Source organism: Vulpes vulpes, chromosome 1 (assembly GCF_048418805.1).
Source record: "Vulpes vulpes isolate BD-2025 chromosome 1, VulVul3, whole genome shotgun sequence".
NCBI classification, from domain to species: domain Eukaryota; kingdom Metazoa; phylum Chordata; class Mammalia; order Carnivora; family Canidae; genus Vulpes; species Vulpes vulpes.
In genome coordinates, this window is record NC_132780.1 from 16,763,620 (window position 1) to 16,783,283 (window position 19,664).

The 19,664-nt window shown below is 53.7% G+C and overlaps 2 protein-coding genes and 3 non-coding genes across 5 annotated transcripts; 1 reads left to right on the forward strand and 4 right to left on the reverse strand.

The window, feature by feature from the left end:
* The first annotated feature begins 1,061 nt into the window (after window positions 1-1,061).
* On the forward strand, window positions 1,062-5,676 carry ACP4 (acid phosphatase 4). The gene is made up of 11 exons (XM_026013697.2): window positions 1,062-1,175; window positions 1,247-1,351; window positions 1,425-1,511; window positions 2,337-2,483; window positions 2,764-2,862; window positions 2,988-3,083; window positions 3,835-3,967; window positions 4,049-4,131; window positions 4,593-4,717; window positions 4,935-5,113; window positions 5,192-5,676. The coding sequence occupies exons 1-11, from the start codon at window positions 1,062-1,064 to the stop codon at window positions 5,305-5,307; spliced, it is 1,284 nt and encodes a 427-aa protein (XP_025869482.2). The 3' UTR covers window positions 5,308-5,676.
* Window positions 5,677-6,940: 1,264 nt separating this feature from the next.
* Window positions 6,941-12,257, reverse strand: LOC112931276 (Friend virus susceptibility protein 1-like). The gene is made up of 4 exons (XM_026013895.2): window positions 12,165-12,257; window positions 10,701-10,745; window positions 9,037-9,080; window positions 6,941-8,641 (listed from the first exon to the last, which is right to left on the reverse strand). Exon 4 carries the CDS (start codon window positions 8,580-8,582, stop codon window positions 7,707-7,709), a length of 876 nt encoding a protein of 291 aa, XP_025869680.1. The 5' UTR covers window positions 8,583-8,641; window positions 9,037-9,080; window positions 10,701-10,745; window positions 12,165-12,257; the 3' UTR covers window positions 6,941-7,706.
* Window positions 8,712-8,802, reverse strand: LOC112931582 (small nucleolar RNA SNORD88). The gene has a single exon (XR_003237331.1). It is a non-coding gene; the product is annotated as a small nucleolar RNA SNORD88 (small nucleolar RNA).
* On the reverse strand, window positions 9,168-9,260 carry LOC112931583 (small nucleolar RNA SNORD88). The gene has a single exon (XR_003237332.1). It is a non-coding gene; the product is annotated as a small nucleolar RNA SNORD88 (small nucleolar RNA).
* Window positions 10,825-10,916, reverse strand: LOC112931584 (small nucleolar RNA SNORD88). The gene has a single exon (XR_003237333.1). It is a non-coding gene; the product is annotated as a small nucleolar RNA SNORD88 (small nucleolar RNA).
* Window positions 12,258-19,664: the final 7,407 nt, after the last annotated feature.

Below are 19,664 nucleotides of genomic sequence, written 5' to 3' on the forward strand. Positions count from 1 at the left end.
ACTGATTGCCCTCTCTGTCACTCATGGACATGCGCAGGATGGCTAAAATGCTGAGTTGCTGGATGCACACGTGTTCCCAGCTAAGATCGGACGGGGTGACACTGCCCTTGGAACTCACTAATCCTCAAAGCAACTCTGACGTACAGATTGCACTTGTTCCTGTTTTATGAATTTTATGAATGAGGAGGCACAGAGAGGTGCAGTGACTTGCCCAAAGTTGCACAGCTTATAAGCAGTGAAGCTAGGATTGGAATCCAGGGATCCCTGGGTGGCGCAGCGGTTTGGTGCCTGCCTTTGGCCCAGGGTGCGATCCTGGAGACCCGGGATCGAATCCCACGTCGGGCTCCTGGTGCATGGAGCCTGCTTCTCCCTCTGCCTGTGTCTCTGCCTCTCTCTCTCTCTCTCTCTCTGTGATGACTATCATAAATAAATAAAAATTAAAAAAAAAAAAAAGGATTGGAATCCAGCCTATCCAAATCCAGGATCTGGGCATTCCACCACTGGGCCATGCTGGCTTGGGCCAGTTGTGGGTGACACTGGGGAAAGGTCACATCTCTCAGAGGCCCAAAGGAGCTTCAAAGAACTCCGACATTGAAGGGGTGAGAATAGGAAAAAACAGAACTTGGGCTGAGGGGAGGGAGGAGAAAGCAGAGAATGTGTCTGGAATGTGGGTCTGGGTATGTGTGTTGGTCTCGGTCTCCTTTTGCACCCAGGTTAAGGGCCCCTGGTTCAAATCCAGCTTTGCCACCCTCTGCTTATTATGCTCCCTCCGGCAAATTACTTAACCCCCCTGTGCCTCGGCTTCCCCATCTGCATGATGGGGATGGTGATAACCATATCAACCTCTGACAGAGGTAGAGTGAGGATGAAACACGTTAATCCACTGGCTAATCCAAGGCCGTCAAAGGCCCTGGGGGGAGCTGGATCCCAGGAGGCCACCCTGGCTCCTGGGGGAGGCATGCCAGGACCTGCTTTTCCGGGGGGTGCTGAGGCAGGGGTAATGAGCAGGTGGGGCTGCGGCACAGACAGTGGGCTGAGCTCAGCGTCTGGGCTGTTTGGAGATGGCCAGGCCAGGGTTTTGGGGCCTCCCCGCTGGACCTCTCCTGCTCCTGCTCCTGCTGCTGCCACCGCCACCCCAAGCCCTGACAGAAGGACCCCTGGTGTTTGTGGCTGTGGTGAGGTGTCCCCTGCCCCGGCCTGGCCCCTCAGCTCCCCCAGGCCGGCCCTGACCTGGCCCTGTCCTCAGGTGTTCCGCCACGGCGACCGGGCCCCGCTGGCTTCCTACCCCACCGACCCACACAAGGAGGCCATCACTGCTCTGTGGCCGAGAGGCCTGGGCCAGCTGACTACGGTGAGAAGCTAGGGGTGTGGGTGAGGAGTAGGAGGGTGGGGAGGGGGTCCGCTGAGGCTCGCTCCATCCTCAGGAGGGGGTCCGCCAGCAGCTGGAGCTGGGACGCTTCCTGAGGAGCCGCTACGAGGCCTTTCTGAGCCCGGAGTATCGGCGGGAGGAGGTACTGCCAACGAGGACCCGCCTGGCCTCCTGACCTCTCACCTCTGACTTCCACTGCCCCCAACACTCGCTGTGGGCTTCTACCTCTGGCCTTCGAGCTCCAACAACCTGACTTGCACCCCGTATCTGATCTCTGACCTCCAAACCATCAACTAACTTATGCTGACCTCTGACCCCATCTAAATAGGAGTCATCAAGCTTCACCTCTGACCTCAGGCCTCTATCAACTCTGACTTTACTTTCTGGCCTCCATCTCTGTCTTCTGACTCCCACCAACTCCAACCAGTCCCTCTCACCTCTGGTTTCTAACTCCAAAACTTGCCTGGCTGGGACGTTGACCCTTGTCGGTTTAATTTGCCCTCCTTAGCTCTAATCTTTTATCTTTATCTTCCATCAAATCTGAGTTCTCTTTCCTGTGTCCTCCCTTGATTGGATATCCCTTGATTAGGATTGTTCCTCCTGACGCCTGACCCCTGAGAGACAGGCACTGACCCCTGGGCCCACTTTGTCCTTCTAAACTTGAACCCCAAATTCTGGTCACTAGCAACTCTGATCTTCCTTTATTTCATCGATGCAACTGATCCCTTTGAACCCCACATCTGCCCAACTTCTGACTTCCAACCCGACGGCTCCTGAAATTGACCTCTGACCCCTGATCCCACCTTCTGCTATAGAAGACCAGACACTCCAGCTCACCCTGAGCTTTGACTCCCAGCACCCAACCTTTGACCCTGAACTGAACCCGAAGCTTTTGGTTTGCTGCTGCAGCTGACCAACCTCCGACCCAACACGAGTCCCCTTGCCTGCCTTCTCCCCGCCACCTCAGGTGTATGTTCGCAGCACGGACTTTGACCGCACGCTGGAGAGCGCTCAGGCCAACCTGGCGGGGCTATTTCCCGAGGCTGCCCCAGGGCGCCCAGAGGCTGCTTGGAGACCCATCCCTGTGCACACGGTGCCGGTGACCGAGGACAAGGTCAGGGGGCTGGACAGGTGCCGGGGGTGGGAGGCTTGAAGGGGACAGAGCCCCCGAGGCGGGGGAAGCCAGTGACTGAGAGCAAGTGAGATCCTCCCCACGCAGAGCTATCTGGGCAGGGTGAGCCACCATCCCCATGCTGTACAGCCAGGTTGGGGGGGTACCATGTACTTTGAAGAGAGAGATCTGGACAAGGAGGGCTTCAGAGCCCCATCTCCCCATGTGCTGTGACTGTGGGGTCCCAGTCATGCTGTCCCCTCTGAGCCTCAGTTTTCCCCAGCTGCTGAGGTTCCCCACACGCAGCTGTCCTCGATACCATGAGCTGCTGAGAGAGGCCACGGAAGCTGCGGAGTACCAGACTGCCCTGGAGGGCTGGACAGTGAGCGGGGCCGTGGGGCAGGCTGGGGTAGGGAAGGGTGTGGGGTGAGTGGGTACGTGGGCATGGGGGGTGCGACAGGGATGGGCGAGGAGTCCCGGCAGACTCATCCAGCCCGGTGCACGCAGGACTTCCTGACTCACCTTGAGAACTACACGGGGCTGTCATTGGTCGGAGAGCCACTCCGCAGGGCGTGGAAGGTTCTGGACACACTGATGTGCCAGGTGAGCCCACCGCCCCACCCCCCAGCCCAATGATTAAGGGCACTGAGATTCAAATCCCAGCTTTGCTGCTCACTACCTGCGTTCCCTCAAGCGAGTACTTAAACCTTGGTGCCTGTTTGCCCATCTGCACAGTGGAGATGACAACACCCTTATCAGCACCCCTTGGGGCTTCTGTGAGGATCACAACAGGTCAACCCACAGGCTATGCTTAGGATAGTGCCCGGCACACAGTGAGGCCTGCAGGGAGGCTTGCGGCTCCATGTTTGCAGTTTCTCCTGGTCTCTTGGGGGGAAGCTCCCAGAACCAAAATTTGAGCAGCAGGAGCTGACGTGAATGGGCATGATGCTCTTCAGATAGTCTTTGCTTACCCCATTCTGTGAAAATTATCCTACTTGCACAGTGGGAATAGCAAGGTGTGCAATTAAGGGGGCTGCTCAGCCCCCGCTTGGATGTGTTCTGAGGGAGATGGTGTTGCCACCATGGGGCCCTTCTAGATTCCAAAGCATCTGAAGCTTGAAACACCTCTGGCTCCGTGCATGAAGGCTCCTGGGCTGTGGGGTGATGGTCATTATTAATTAATGATTGCTATTGGCCATAAATTCCTAAGCTCAGTGCTTCCAGACCGAGCACATGAGGGGTTCGGGGGAAGGATAGGAGAGAGGACTGCAGCTAAGGCGGACAGCGCAGGCCCGGGGTGTGTGAGGGGAGCTCGGGATATCCTGGTCACTTTGTCTTCTCTGTCTCTCTCCAGCAAGCCCATGGTCTTCCCCTCCCATCCTGGGCCTCCCCGAATGTCCTCCGGACCCTAGCCCAGATCTCAGCTTTGGATATTGGGGCCCACGTGGGTCCACCCCGAGCAGCTGAGAAGGCCCAGCTGACAGGGGGTGAGATGTGGGGCTGGGAGGTTGGGAGGCCAAAGCGCCTTCCTCTGGGGGATTTTCAGCACTCTGTTCTTGCCCTCTCAGGGATCCTGCTGGATGCCATTCTTGCCAACTTCTCTCGGGTCCAGCACCTGGCACTGCCCCTCAAGATGGTTATGTACTCAGCTGTGAGTCTTTGGGAAGGGAGGCAGTGCCTCTGGGCACAGGGATGAGGGGGATGGCAGATAGCAATGTGGGTGAGGAAGAGCTGGTGGGGTGGTCTCAATGGAACTTCAGCCCACTGCCTTGGGTAACTGATATCTCCAAACCATACTCTCAGACCATACACTAGAGGTACACAGTCTGAAAGGAGGGAAGTGATGGGGTTGTAAGATAAATTAGCTCTTCTGGAAGGACAAGCTGTTTAATCAAGCTGCCCCATCACATTTTTGCATCTATCTGACCAATGTTCATTAAATGATTCCCTGTAATTGGTGGGACTGCCTCCAGGGTGAGTCGATTTGGGAGGTGGGTTGGTTCTAAGAGATCGGGGGGACATCTGGGAGGCAGCTGGATGCACAAATCTAGAGATCAGGAGAGAGGAGACATCAGAGAGGAGCCCTGTCTCAGCCCTGGGATCCACTTGCAGCACGACAGCACTCTGCTGGCCCTCCAGGGAGCCCTGGGTCTCTATGACGGGCACACCCCACCATATGCTGCCTGCCTCGGCTTTGAATTCCGGAGGCGCCTTGGGGACCCGGACGAAGATGCAGGGTAAGGGGGGGGTGGCGCCTGGGAATGGGCAGGACAGAACTGTCTCAAGAAGAGAGATCCCGTCCCAGGTGGAGGGGGATTTGTGCAGGATGGCAGGAAGTTGACAGGTGAGGAGGCAGGAGCCCAGTGTCTCCGTTTGGCTACTCTTTCAGGTTTAGATCAGTGGTGGGGAAGGTAAGGAGGGGCCTGGGTGTTACCACCTCCTGTCTCCCTCCAGGAATATCACCATCTCTCTTTTCTACCGAAACGACTCCACCGGCCTGCCCCTGCCCCTCAGCCTTCCCGGGTGCCCAGGCGCCTGCCCACTAGGCCGCTTCCGCCAGCTCACCGCCCCGGCCCGGCCTCCGGCTCATGGGGTCCCCTGCCATGGCTCCCATGAGCCTGCCACCCCTGCAGGTGACGGCCATTGGCGTTGGGATGGGAGCGTGGGGGGACCCCAGTCCCAAGACTCACACTCCCATGTTCTCCCCACAGCCACTGTGGTGCCCCTGCTGGCTGGGGCAGTGGCAGTGCTGGCAGCACTCAGCATGGTGCTGGGCCTGCTGGCCTGGAGACCCAGCTGCCTGCGGGCCTTGGGGGGCCCCGTGTGAGCTGGGAAACCAGGCACCCCCTCTCCCACAGCTGGCCTTGCATTCCAACACGTCTGCTCACCTGCTGCTTTGGCTTCTGAGACTTACTGTGTGCGCCCATTTCTGTGGGAAATGTGGGGAGGGCTCCCTGGCCTGGAAGTGGCAAGCAGTTGTGTAGGCCTGCATTAAGGGCACTTTGCACATGTGGCCCATGTGTTTACATTGTACAGACACGTGTGATCGTTTCTGCATTTATATATGGGTACATGCAGGGTGGCTGCACCTATACGTCAGCACACATACGCACACATCCATGTGACACATTTCCATGCACACACGTGCATGGGGTAGGAGTGCAGTCCCTATTGGTAAGTGAAGGTGTGTCTGATGTGTTTGGGGGTCTGTACTCAAGCACTTTTATCCACGCAGAGGAGCGCACAGTACGTCAGCACATGTGATGCATGCACCTCCTCAGTTAGCCCCCGTGGGGCACAAACTCTATGGTGACCCGGCCTGAGAGTCAGGGCAGCAGGACTGTGGTGACCCTTGCTAGCCCTCAATGCTGTAGGGACTGGTGGCACCTTACTGTCCATCCTCTGAGGGCAGGGGGTAGGTCAGGCCAGCCTTGTAGAGAACTCACAAGAGCAGGGCCCGGAGCCACAGGCAAGGTGGAGGCCATGACTCAAGTGACCCACCTCTATGCATCCCTCATTTGGCAGAGCCAGGACTAATTCATCAGACCCAGCAACCCTGGCTGTTAATCTCCTGGAAGCCAGTGGAGCAGGTGGGGCTCAGTGCTGCACAGGCCATTATGGGTTTGGACTCACTTGGGTGCTATCTGCTACAATACCCACTGGCTGCCATGTGGCAATTTGAATAACATGGAAAATTCAGGTCTCAGCTGCACTGGCCACAATTCAAAGACTGGCTACACGTGGCTGGTGGCTGCCCTACTGGTCAGACAGTACAGACAGGGTTCCTATCATCCCATGCACAGAGTAGGACAGTGCTCAAGATTAAGAAAAGCTATTGCACACCTACTAATAAAAGCCAGCAGGCAGAGTTGGGTCTGTGTGGACACACTGTTCTAGCAGTGAGGAGCCTGGAGTGCAGCAGGTGCCCATTAGATGGAACAGTTGAGAGGTGGTCAGAGGTGAGGTGGGGGCTTATAGCCAATAGCTACTCCTAACCACCAGGACCCCAAATATCCTTCTGGAGGGAGTAAGGTGCAAGGCTCCTTGGGATGGGTGATGGAAATGGCTGGGGTGGGGTTGGACTGGGGCCAGCAGCCACCTTAACAGCTTAGAAAGGCTTGCAACTTCCCTCCCTGATAGCATCTCTGGGTAGGGGGCAGGGTCTCAGAAATTCATACGGCCCTGCCCATCATTGTCCCTGCAGGTATGGAGTGATCACAGGGCCTCAGAACGCCTCCATGCACTTCTGGGTGTAGGGGCATCATTCAGACCCAAAAGTTCTAGTTGTGAGCAGCCCAAGTAGGAGCCCAGCCTTCTCAGCATGCTGGAATGGCCCAGGCAGAGATGGTGGCTTCCCTGAGGCTGCTGTGCATGATCCTTACCTTCACCCTGGAGGGCTCTGGATTCAGCTTCACACCAGGACGACAAACCCCAGTCAGACACCACAGTCCACACACAGCAATGCTCACGCTTTTTAATTAGTGCAATGTGCCTAGCATGGCCTGCCATGGTGGCCATCTGTCATGAACCTGATTCTTGGTGCTGACACTTTTAACCCAGTTGTGACAGACACTGGCTGGTCAGAGGTCACACATCCACTTAGAGAAATCAGATGGGGCTGACTGCCCCCTCTCCAGGTGGGCAAACAGCAAAAGCCCACTTTAAAAGGGAAAGGAATCGGAAAAAAAAAAGTCTTAAGAGAAACGCCATTCCAAGAGAACAAAGCATCCGTTAAAACCAAAGTGTTGCATATGCTTAAATTATTAGATAAAAACACTGCATTTAGAAATACCTTAAGGGTGCAAATTTCAAGGTGCTTTCATGTCATGGGCTGTGGGGTCTCCCCACTTGGCCTGTAGTGCTTTGGGGGCCTGTGTGGCAGAGGGCTGGGTGCCCACCCTATGTGCCAATTAATCAGGCTGAAATTGAAATGTACCAGACCTCAACAGAGCAGGTGAGCAGGTTGTGCCCTGGGGAAATAAGGCACCCAGGGCCACCAGCTAGCTTGCTGGCCTCCAATGCTCTGGCTGGAGACACCTGTAAGGTGGCCAGGAGGCAAGAACATTTCCTTTCTTCTGATACAGTAATGGGGCGGTTTGCCCCAGGGAAGCTGGAGAACAGGCAGATGGGCCAGTCCTCAGTCCATGCTGCGGGTGCTTGGGAGGCACTGGCTCAGACTGTGTCTCCCCTGGAATTGAACCATCTGGAAGACCAGGCCTGGGAGGCCTAGTCATGACGCACGGGCACAGGTGGTTCCTCCCCACAGGCCTGGTCTGAGTAGGGGGGTGGTGGGGGCTGCTCCTCCCCCAGCATGTAGGCAGGGTGGCTGCGGCTGCGCTTGGCCTCTTTAATGTACAGCTCCAGGAGGACCTTGGTGGGCTGCTTGTCCACCCTCTCCTTGGGCACGCCATGGCTCAGCAGCCAGCCCATGAGATCTTTGCGTGTTGGGTTGGGCCCCAACATGAGCTTGGCTCGGCCTGGCTGGCTCTGGCGCCAGAGCAGGCCCACATCGGCGATGGTCTGGATCTCCATCACCGCCTCCAGCACCGTCATGCCCTTGACCAGCAGGCTGACCAGTGAGAGCCGCAGCTCAGAGGGTGCGGCTGTCAGCAGGCGCCGCTGGAGGCCCTGTGTGAAGGGAACATCCTCGGGCGCAGGCCTGGGCCCCTGATCTGCTGCAGGAGGTGACGGTGGCTCACGGTAGATCCAGTCAAGCATGCCCAGCTCCCTCACCAGCTGGATGCCCTCCTCCATGGTGGTCCAGGGGCGGAAGGGCAGCTCGGTGGCCTCGAAGTGCAGGAAGGATTCCCAGCGCTGGCGCCAGGCCAGCAGCAGCCAGGTGAGCAGTGTCTTGCAGCCACCCCGCAGGGTCTTACAGTGGTAGTTGAAGATGGCATCGCTGGTCAGGTCACCCAGCAGGGCCAGCTCTCCAGAATTCAGGGACAGGGCTGGGCCTCCCTGGTCATACACCCGCAGGATCCAGGTAATCATGAGCTCATTGGGGTTCTGTTTGAAGCGCCGCGAGATGGCCAGGAGCTCGGTGTATGTGTAGTAACGGTCCCCCCGCCCTATCTGGGTAAGCGCCAGGGCTCTCTCGGCCATGATCACAGCTGTCCCCTGCAGGGAACTGTAGGAAGCCCGGAGGGGTGTGGCCACAGGAGCTTCAGGGAAAGACAGAAGTCATCAGGTGGGAAAACAGCCACCCCCCCCTAGAAATCCCCCCCCAGAGTGGGGCCCCTCAGATCCCCAGGTGTCAAAGGTCCTGGGGGGCACTGTGTCCTCAGGGGAGGTCAGAGCCCAGTGCTGGACATCATGGGGGTCCCAAGCACAGCCCCTTCAGAAGTGACAGTGAGCGTTACTGCGACCTCTGCAGTAACCAACTCTTCTTGCCACCCCCGCTTCCTAGGGACATTGTGAGAAGTCAATTTAGTGCTTGGCACTAGGCCCAGCTCTGAGTAAATGCTCAGCATTTGCTTTTATAGTACCATAAACTATAGATTTTATGATATATTTATTATTATTATGGTATTGAGAGCAAAGCCTCTCCTGTTCTTACCAAGGACAGGAACGGTGGGGGCCTGTGACTCCTGGGAGAACCACCTGCAGTCAGGAAGGGGTCAGAGAGGGGGAAGAGCAGGTCACTGGGGAGTGGCAACCATGGACCTCCACTCCTCCCTCCCCAGAGTGGGGCCCCTCAGAACCCCTGGGTGTCAAAGGTCCCTGGGGGGCACTGTGTCCTCAGGGGAGGTCAGAGCCCAGTGCTGGACATCACAGGGGCCCCGATGCTCTTGTCCTCCTCCTCACTCAGGTCCCAAAGCCACCTGTCTCCAGTCCTAAGGGGAACAACAGCAAGAGCTCATCCATGTAGGATAAATGACCAATACCTGGCCATTGGGGTGTCACGTGCCTTTTGATGCCATACCCCTCACCACCTCCTCTCTTCTTGACCACCCCTCACTGTGGCTCATTCCTGGGTGCCACTTGTATGATCTGCAGCTACCGCCTTCAGCACCTGACCCCATAGCCCCCAACCCCGGGGCTGTTTCTCCTCCTGGAAAAGGGGAAGAAATTTGCCTGGCACACCAGTGAGGTGAAGGGGGTCCTCCCTCCTCTGCTCAGCTCCGAGAAGCACCCTACTGAACACACTCCCACATCTGTTCTGCTCTCACCTCAAGCCTGTTCTCCTTGTGCATCTTCCAAAGCCTCCAGTTCTGTTCTTGTTTCCTCCCCTCATCATCCCCGCCATACAAATGGCAGCTTCCTACCCCACTGTCCCGGATCTTCCTTCTCAGCAGCAGCGACCGTTCAGAGCTCTACAGGGGACACCTCAGGCCCTCAGAATGGTACTCCTGATCTGCAGTCTGAGCTCACCAATCACAGAAAGGAGCTTTTCCTCCCTAAAGTGCCTGTCAGCAAGAGTTGAAACCTCCAAGGACCCAAGAATACACCCCCAGTCCTATTATCACCACAGCCAATGATCTTTCTGTTCCGGACACCCTAGGAACAGCCTGTTTCTTTTTAGATAATAGGTCTTTACACCCATTTTATGATTTAGTTCTTTGAAACACTTGTGAAACATTCTCCAGATAAATGGAGAATGGTTTACACAATGGTTTTGTGTAAATGAAGGATTACTTTAACAACTGTATCAGTTTATGCACACAGGATTCTTAAGACAATCTCTGCTTCAAGATACAATCTACAAAACCCTGTTATCAACAGTGATAAATGCTGCCAGCTTGTTTCTTTTCTTCTGCTGACTCTGAAAACTAGATTTCGGATTAGTCCTTTTTCTTGAAACATAAACACGTTTATTTTCTTTCCACAATCCATGTATTCTCCAATTCGACCCTTACCTTTGAAAGCAGGAAACATCACTGCCCCTCCCCCAACCCTGCGGAGGATTCAGGCCCATACGCTCCTAACATATATAGATATAGAAACTGCTCTACAGATATAGAAACTGAGGCTCAGGAGAGCCATCGCTTGACTAGCTCTCTAAGCCCGTGAAGAGCAGAGCTGGGATTTGGACCCAGGCCCATTCTGGCTAGATTTCCACTGCTATAAATGAACCGGGATTTGCATGTAAATCCCCAGCACAAATGTTGGCACATAAATTAGGTCCCAGAGAAATCTGATGTGAAATCATCCCAAATCAAAGTTTTTAGACTGGGGGAAGGGGGTGGGGTGGGGCTAGGGAGTGGAAGCAAGGGTTCTCACCAAGATGGGAGTGGTAATGGGTGGTCCCTCAGCTTGAAGATACACCTGTAACACAGGAAGTACTTGGTGAGGATGGAGGAAGAAACAGTCTGTGGCGGGGAGGGGTCCAGAGACCTCAAAACCAGGGCCTCTCAGATCCCCAGGTGTCAAAGGTCCTGGGAAGCACTGCATCCTCAGGGGTGATAGGAGCCCAGTGCTGAACATCATGGGAGGCCCGGTCCCCACTACAACCAGTCTCAAGGCTGATCATCTTCAGGAATGGAGGCCAAACTAACTGCACTCAAAGACTGGGAAACACAAAATCTATTAGGAAGGTATGAAAACCCCCAACTCTCCCCATGGAGACACACAGGATACAGCACCTCCCCAGGGTCACAAGTCCACAGGGGACTGTCCAAACCCACTACATGGAGAAAACCCAGTGTGTATCACCCCCTGCCCAGCTTTACAGATTTTCACCATTCGCTACCCTTGCTAGTCACTCGAAACAGTGAAAGTGGCTAAAATGCACATCCCTTGGAAGAACCTATTGGGAGATAAAAAGGAAGGAGCTATTATTCTAGGGGAAAAAAACTCCTAGGATATAAGCAGCACATACAACAACCAGGGACCCTTTACTGCAACCACTGTGGAACAAATCAGCAGAGGAAGACATTTTGGAGAGGACTCCGGCTCTACAAACACAAAGCACACAGGAGACAGCATCATTTTGGAGATAAAGTATTAACGATATTGGGTGAGATTCAAAACGTGCTTTTAAAACACACACACAAAGCACAAAGAAAGCAAACACGGGACACCTGGGTAGCTGAGCGGTTGTGCGTCTGCCTCAGGCTCAGGGCATGACCCCGGCGTCCTGGGATCCCCAGTGGGAGCCTGGTTCCCCCTCTGCCCGTGTCTCTCATGAATACATAAATAGAATCTTAAGAAAAAAAAGCAAACATGGCAAAATGTTACAAGTGTGAAACTTCTGGCTAGTTCCTGGCCACCCTTGAGGATTTTAATGATAAAACATGAAAGAGGGATACATCGGACAACAGCGAGAAGGCGCGCCAGGGACGGAGGAGAAAAATCCTTCCCTCGCGACACGCCAATAGTTAGGGTGAAGCCCGCGGTATTCCAGGTGGCTGCCTGAAGGGACAGCAGGCTCCGCTAGACAGGATTTTTGCTGGGTGGTGGTTGGGCCTTCTCGGCACTCAGGAGACGGGCGTCCGAGACCCCAGGGCCAACTAGCCCAGAAGTAACGTTTCACAGAACTGATGCAGGAAGCGAACACAAACTCTGGTATTTGGAGGGACCGTGTCATCCTGACTCCAGAGGGCAAATGCCCCACTTGCTTTCTCCTAAGGCCACACCCATGTGGTTCTCAGAAACAACCCGGTAATTCATTTCGAGGCTCCGCTCCCCCTTACTCCTTCGAAACCCCGAGATCCCGCCTCTCCCCCCTCCAACGCCTTTGTACACCTTTGTTCTAGGTTGCACAGAATGTCAGCCACGTGGAATCGGCAAAAACAGCGACTGCCCGAGGAAAACACATGTAGCCTGCAAAGGCGTGGAAAACCTCAGAAAGCAGAACTCAAGGGTCACACGCGCCCTCCGCCCCTCCCCCATTCCGCCCCCCAAGAAAAAGGCCAAGATGGCGGAGCCCTGCGACGTGGGAAGCAGAGATGGCGCAGCCCGGCTGCGGTGCAAAGGCGCTGTGGCCCCGGAGGCCCTGGCGCGCTCCGGCGGCAGGAGGCCTCCCCTCCGTGAAGGCTCCCAAAGGGCCGCCACCGCCCGCTCCGCACAGGACCCCAGGTTGCCTCTGAGGGCGCGCCGGGGCCTCCCAGGGGCCCTAACTCCGTCCCCGCCCTGGCGTTGCCGCCCCGCCGCAGCCCCGGGGCGCCTCCTGATGAGGGCGGCCCAGACCCCAACGCCCACCCGCACAGACGGAAAGGAGCCAAAAGGCCGAACAAAGCTCACCAGCCCCTCACTCGCTCCAAAGCGTGCGCGGGTGGCCTCGAGTCCCGCTTTATAGTGCGCGCCGCTCGCAAGGCCCGCCACACGCGCTCGCCCGGGCTCCGCCCCGAGGCGTCCCGCACGCGCGCCGGGGCCGGAACCCCCCCTTTGGCACTTGGGGAAGCGAATCACGGTTGTTTTCGCTAAAATCTTCCCGAGCGGACCGTCCGATGTTGTCCCTGGAGGCGGACAAAAGGAGTAGTGGGATATCGGGCCCGTTGTCCTGTCACGGGCATCAGGCAATGCGGAGGACAGCAGCCATGGCGGGCTGGAAAGGGGCAGGACCCCGCATGAGGACCGGGCCAGACCCAGAGGCAACTGGAATTGCCAGCGCGGCAGCCGCGCGAAGGCGGGTGCGAGGGGCGGGGCCGACCCCCACGGAGACCCGGCGCGGGGTGGGGGCGCGGCCAGCGCGGAGATTGACAGGGGGCGTTCCGGGGCCGCGCACGCGTGGTGGAGAACGAGAGGCTGGTCCTGCGCTGGGCGAGGAGGGATCGGTGCCTGGACGCGGGAGCCGGAGGGCTGCGCTCCTGGGTCTAGGGGAGGGAGGAGGGTAGGGGGCTGGGGGCCAGGATTCCCGGGCTGAGCGAGGGCCGGACCCCCTGCTCCCTCTATCCCCCTCCCCTCCCAGTAGTTTAAATGATCTAGAACCTGGGGCTTGGATTCTTGGTAGAGTTGGAGCTCTCTTTATTTTTTATTTTATTTTTTAAGAGATTTTATTTATTCATGAGAATATTTTTAAGATTTTATTTATTTATTCTTTCTTTTTAGATTTTATTTAGATATTATTTATTTATTCAAATCCCAGCTCATAGGCAAAGGCTGCCTGCGAGGAGCCTGATGCGGGACTTGATCCCAGGACTCAAGCCCTGAGTCACAGGCATACGCCCAACCACTGAGCCACCCAAGCATCTGGGGTGTTTCATTTTTTATCTTTGAAAAAAAATGCTTACGATCATGTCAGTTTAAAGATACTTTGGTTTGGGACGCCTGAGTGGCTCAGCGGTTGAGCTTCAGCCTCTGGCTTAGAGCCTGATCCTGGGATCTGGTTTGAGTCCCACATCGGGCTCCTTGTAGGGAGCCTGCTTCTCCCTCTGCCTATGTCTCGGCCTCTCTGTGTGTGTGTCTCATGAATGAATAAAATGCTTCAAACCCATCCATCAGATCGCCACTGTCGATGTGTAGACTTTTTACTTTATGGCTATACACCCACATACACGTGTTATGGGTAGATGCACTCCTCCCACTCCATTTTGTCCCATAAATAATCCCCCCCCCCCATCAGTGCATGCAGAGTGACTTCATTGCTTAAACAGTGCCAAAGCATTCCCTTCTGTGAGTGGGACACATGTTGTTTACCTGGTCTCCCTTGTCATTTGGATTGTTTTCTTACTTCCAGTGAGGAGATGCCTCCCATGAAGCTCATGGTATGAAGTTAAAGAAGTAACCTATACTCTTCTGGTAAGAAAAGGATACCTTTCCCCTCACTGGCTTTTGCCTCACTCAGAGTAAAGCAAAGCCCTCACTGTGCCCCACAAGGCCCAGAGTGACCTGGCCCCTGTTCCTCCTATACCCCTGTCCCCCTCTCCCTTGCTTTGGCTGCACTAGCACATTGGCTTCCCTAGTCTTCTTGGAACGTGCCAAGGAAGGACATTTGTACCTCAGGACCTTTGCACTTGCTGTTCCCTCTGCCAAGAATCCTTTCCTCCAGTCTATCCCCATGGCTCTCCTCTCTTCAGTCATGTGTCTGCTCGGATGTCACCTTGGCAGGCAGCTCCCACCCCGTCCCAGACCCGCCTCTCTTCCCCTCCTTTATTTTTCCTCATAGCACTTATCCTTAACATGTCTATTTGTTTGTGGGCATATATTTTTGCCTCTCTGGCAAAATGTCAAGCTGTAAAAACAAGGATTTGTGTCTAGGTTGATCCTTGCTGTAGATCCAGTGTCTGCCACATACTTGCAGCTCAATTTTCATTTAAAGATGAACAAATTTGAGAGCCTTTTGTGGGAGAAAAGCAGAAGGATTATTTTAGCAACGCTTTGCTCTTCAGCAAAGAGCACATATGATGGACTAGGTGTTATGTTAAACTCCATCTAGGTTGAGGTACTGTCATCGTCCCCATTTTTACAGTTGAGGAAACAGACCGGATGGTTCAACACCTGGACACAGGTCACAGCGCTAATAAGTGGCAGAGCCTAGACTCAACCCTTACAGCCTAACCACTGTGTGAGATGGAGGTAGAGGGGACCCCCCCAAATCGAGACCCTGAGAGGGACCCAGGGAGTGAGATAAACTTGTACTTGAGTTTCAACCTTGTTCTCAACAAATGACTCTTTAAAAAAAAAAAAAAGATTTATTTATTCATTCAGAGAGAGCGAGAGAGAGGCAGAGACACAGGCAGAGGGAGAAGCAGGCCCCATGCAGGAAGCACGATGTGGGACTCGATCCCAGGTCTCCAGGATCACACCCCAGGCTGCAGGCGGCACTAAACCGCTGCGCCACCGGGGCTGCTCAACAAATGACTCTGATAGCAAAAATATGCTGCATAGGTAGATGGGGGACACTTGGGTGGCTCAGTGGTTAAGTGTCTGCCTTCAGCTCAGGTCGTGATTCCGGGGTCCTGGGATCGAGTCCTGCAATGGGCTCCCCACAGGGAGCCTGCTTCTCCCTCTGCCTATGTCTCTGCCTCTCTCTGTGTGTCTCTCATGAATAAATAAAATCTTAAAAAAATAGGTAGATGGATAAATAGATAATTTTTAAAAAGAATAGCCCTGTGCTGGTGTGGGTGTGTTAGGGGACAAAAGGAGGTGGTGACAGGGGCTGCTGGTCAAGACAGGAGGTAAAGTGTGGGCGCCGGGAGAATTTGCCTCAGAAGGGTCACATTAGGGGCACCTGGGTGGCTTAGTGGTTGAGTGTCTGCCTTCGGCTCAGGTCACGATCCTGGGGTCCTGGGATTGGGTCCCGCTTCTTCCTCTGCCTATGTCTCTGCCTCTCTCTGTGTGTCTTTCATGAATAAATAAATAAAATCTTTAGAAAAAAAGAGGGGGCACATTATTGCGGGTCATGAAATTAAAAGATGAAGCCCTAAAGGCCTGGAGAGAATCAGCTATTCAACAAATGTTGTTTGGCACCACCTGTGTTTTATGCCAGGAACCATCAGATCGGTCTGTTTGTTGGCCATGTATCCCGCAATGTCTTTCTCCTGAGCTCCCTCTCTCACCTGTCCCTCAACGCCAGAGGGCCCAAGGAATGGGCCCAGGGAGCAATGGTATTGCCCCAGAACACTTACAAGGTACTGAGCTAAGAGAACATTCTGGGCAAAAAATATAGATTATTTAAACATACTGATTATTAATCTGAGTGGGAGGATCTGAGTCAGATCCTGGAAGACACTGAAAAAGGCGAGATTCTCAGTTGGGACGGAGGACTAGAGAGTAGGGTTGTCATGTGCTTGGCAGGAAGCTATGGGAGCAGGCCTGAAGAGGTGTCCTAAGTCCAGATGGCCTGGAGCGCCAGGATGGACCAGAAATTCATGTAGTTCAGATAGGAAAAGAAACCTGGAAAAGGAGGAGAGCAGAGGGGGTGAGAAGTAGAATCACAGCCTGCCTCTGATCCCCATACCCTCCCAAGCCCAATCATACCCTTACCCCTGTCCCCAATCCATTTCCAAACCCAAACCCAACCGCATTCCCACTTCTGGTCCCATGACCACCCATCCCCACCCTCATCTCCCTAATCCTGTCTCCCACCTCCATCCTATTTGATCTAGCCATGTCCGCAACCCACCCACCCATCCCAAATTCTATCCCACTCAATCCCTGTCTGTATCCCTGAAAACCCATGCCCAAACCCAACCCCATCCCAACCCAGACCAGTCATCAGGAAGAGAAAGACGCTGATCCATGCCAGGTAGAAGCTGCGCCCCAGCCTGTAGGTCATGCCTTCCTGTAGAAATTCATGGGCCTGCATCAGGTAGAACAGGATCCCCAATACCATGCTGGTCCCTGCATGAGTACAGGTGTTAGGAAGTGGGGCATCAGGTGTGTGCAGATCGATGCCCATAGTTGTGTGGCTGCCTGGCTCTTGCTTAGTATTCTCCCACTGTCTTTTGCCTCCCTGTACCTCTGCGCACATGCAGGAAAACAGGCTCCTGACAATGTCATGGTAGAGCACATTGGAAGCACAAGTCTGCCTTTCACCCGGCCATGGTGGTGTCTAAAACCATAGGCTTTGGGGCCAACAGACCAAAGCTCTTGTCCTGACTTTCCTTCTTGCCTTAGGGCAACCACTCCATCTCTCTGAGCCTCATTTCCCTCACTGGTAAAGTGGGCATGACCATAGGGCTCATCTCCTTGGGCTATCATGAGAAGTTGTTGAGATTGGCACATTTCCTGGCACACACTGTAAGCCCACAAGAATTGAGACTGATTATTGCCATTGTATCAGGTCCTTAATTTTGGGCTTCTGAAGAAGTGGACAAGAAACCCACTCATTTTGGATATTTCAACTTTTAAAATTTTGGGTAGTGAAACTCTGGGTGATTTTTTTCATTACGTTATTGAAAAATAACACAGGAGATGTTCTTCATTTAATTAAAAGGAATGATCAGAGATGGTTGTTTCTTTTTGTAAAAAAAAATGTCATATTAGATGACATAAAACCCAGGTGTTTTCTACCCTTTGTACCTTATATTTCAACAATTGGAAAGAGCTACCAGACAAATTGGATAAATACTATTTGCACACAAGGAAGCAGGAAGTTGAGTGTTTCCTATTCTTGGCTTTGCTATCACTCTCCAAGAATGTTTTCTTGATACAAATAAAAGTTGTGGTCAATACTACAAATGGCAGGAACATAATATCCTTCATTTCTAAATTAAAGTGCTGCTCCACCTCCTTTTCTAAAAAGTGAGATTTGTCAGGCAAATGGGAAACTAGACTCCTCCTCCTCTTCTTCCTCTTGTTCTTCTTGTTCTTGTCATTCTCCTCCTCCTCCTCCTCCTCCTCCTCCTCCTCTTCCTTCTCTTCTTCAACTAGCCTGTTCTAATCAGAGTCTCAAATTTGAGTAATTTGGGTCAGGTGGGAGGATGGTCATGGTAAGGACTCGGGCAAAATTAGATAGCTACTATCAAGTGCCACCATTTTCTAATTCAATCCTCTCTACACCTCCATGTAGTAGGAAATTTTATCCCCATCCTACAGATGAGAAAACTGTGGCTCAGAAAGATTAAGTAGCTTGAACCAAATCACAGAGCTGGTGGTGGTGGGGAGACAGGATTTGGGATGCAGTTGGAACTGGAAATGGGTTTTGAATAAAGGTGGGTAGAAGTAGAAGGATGGAGGATGGAGTTGGGGATGGGTTGTGGTTGAGTTTGAAGGTGAGGTTCACAGGTGATTGGGTTGGGTTGAGTTTGGAACAAGTGTCAAGGGGGGTTAGGTATGGGGTTGAGTTGGAGATTGGGATTTGGAGGGGTTAGGGATGGCAATAGGGATGGTTTGAAGATTGAAAAATACATAGAGTTGGAGAGCAGTTTGGGATGGGGATGGACATTCCAAAAGGAGAAATGGATGAGTTTGAGATTTGTTGGTGATAGAGATGGGAGGCGAAGTGGAAGCTGGTATTGGGGCTGGAGATGGGGTTGTATTGGAAGTTCACATTTTTTATTGGGATGGATTGGAGATTTGGAGGGACATGGATTGGGATAGGGAGGGACATGGATTGGGATAGTGAGGATGGGGAAGGGATTGGAATATAGAATGTGGTGTGGAGGGGATTGGGTATCATGATGGGCACTAGGGAAAAATCTCAGAGCCATGCCTGCCAGGATGCTGATGATGACGTTGGAGAAGTCCAGCATGCGCAAGTTGGAGCTGGTGAAGAAGATGATGTTTATAAGTATGATGCAGAGGAAGAAGCTAGCGATGCTGGCAAGGATGAGAAAGGCCCAGGCAAAGTCCAACAAGTCTGGGGAAGGAAGAAGACCAGGAACACTAAGAGAGGCCCTTGGGCTCTGAGCATGGGGGAGAGGGTCCCCAAAGAGGTTGGGAATATTCATGAACCCTCTCCCTTGCAAACTCTTCATCCCCATTTTAAGAAAATTGGAATTGGGCTCTAGAGAAGGGATATTGAGGCAGATGACTTTAGCATTGAGGGCTCACCTCTGGGTCAATAAGAATGGGTTCTTGGGCAGTGAGAGGTGGGGTGAGCATTGAGGAACCAGCTCTGTGTGATGAGGGCAGATTTCCAAGGTGAAAGAGCCTCAGGATAATGTGTAAGATCCTAGGGTTCTGAGGACTATGAGGTTAGGTGTTATGGAGTTGAAGATGAGCACAGGGCAATGAAGATGGTCCTGGGGGCAGTGAGGACCATCTGGGGGAAGGGATAACTATCCAGGGGTAGTGAGAACTATCAAGCGAAGGGAAGACTAACCGAGGGCAGTGAGAACCATCCCAGGGAAGGCAGAGAAGGGTCCCTGGGATGAAAAGGAAAGATGAATCCCGGGAATAGTGAGTATAGAACAGGCCTTACAAGCATTCTGGTCGTACTCCTGTACACAGTAGATGTCAGGGCAGTGCATAAAGAAGATGGTGTTGATGTGGATGGTCAGGGAGCCATCAGGGTGCCCAGGAGGTGCAAGTGGCACCTGGAAATGCATCCAGGGCTGGCCCAGAGAGATGAGACTGATGATCACCATGCCAGCCAGGGTCAGTGCCAGGCTCACCTGACGGCTAATCTTCTTGGCTCCATGCAGCAGCTTCCAGGCCAGGGGCAGCTGTGAATGCCTGCGTCTACCCTTGTTCTGAAACCTGTAGCAGATCACCCACCACCAGTGTCAGCAGCAAGCCCAGCCACCCACCCTAGCCACCCCAGGTCCAGCTGCCAGACCCTGTCCCATCCAGTCTAGCCTTCAGACTTTCTTTTCTCTAAGTCCGTCCTCCATGCCCTGTATCCCCCAAGTCCTGCCT

Coding starts and splice junctions, on each gene's coding strand:
- ACP4 (XM_026013697.2), top strand. CDS start 1,062: ATGGCCAGGCCAGGGTTTTGGGGCCTCCCCGCTGGACCTCTCCTGCTC. Junction 1,512..2,336: donor CGGAGTATCGGCGGGAGGAG/GTACTGCCAACG, acceptor CCGCCACCTCAG/GTGTATGTTCGCAGCACGGA. Junction 4,132..4,592: donor AGATGGTTATGTACTCAGCT/GTGAGTCTTTGG, acceptor ATCCACTTGCAG/CACGACAGCACTCTGCTGGC.
- LOC112931276 (XM_026013895.2), bottom strand. CDS start 8,582: ATGGCCGAGAGAGCCCTGGCGCTTACCCAGATAGGGCGGGGGGACCGT.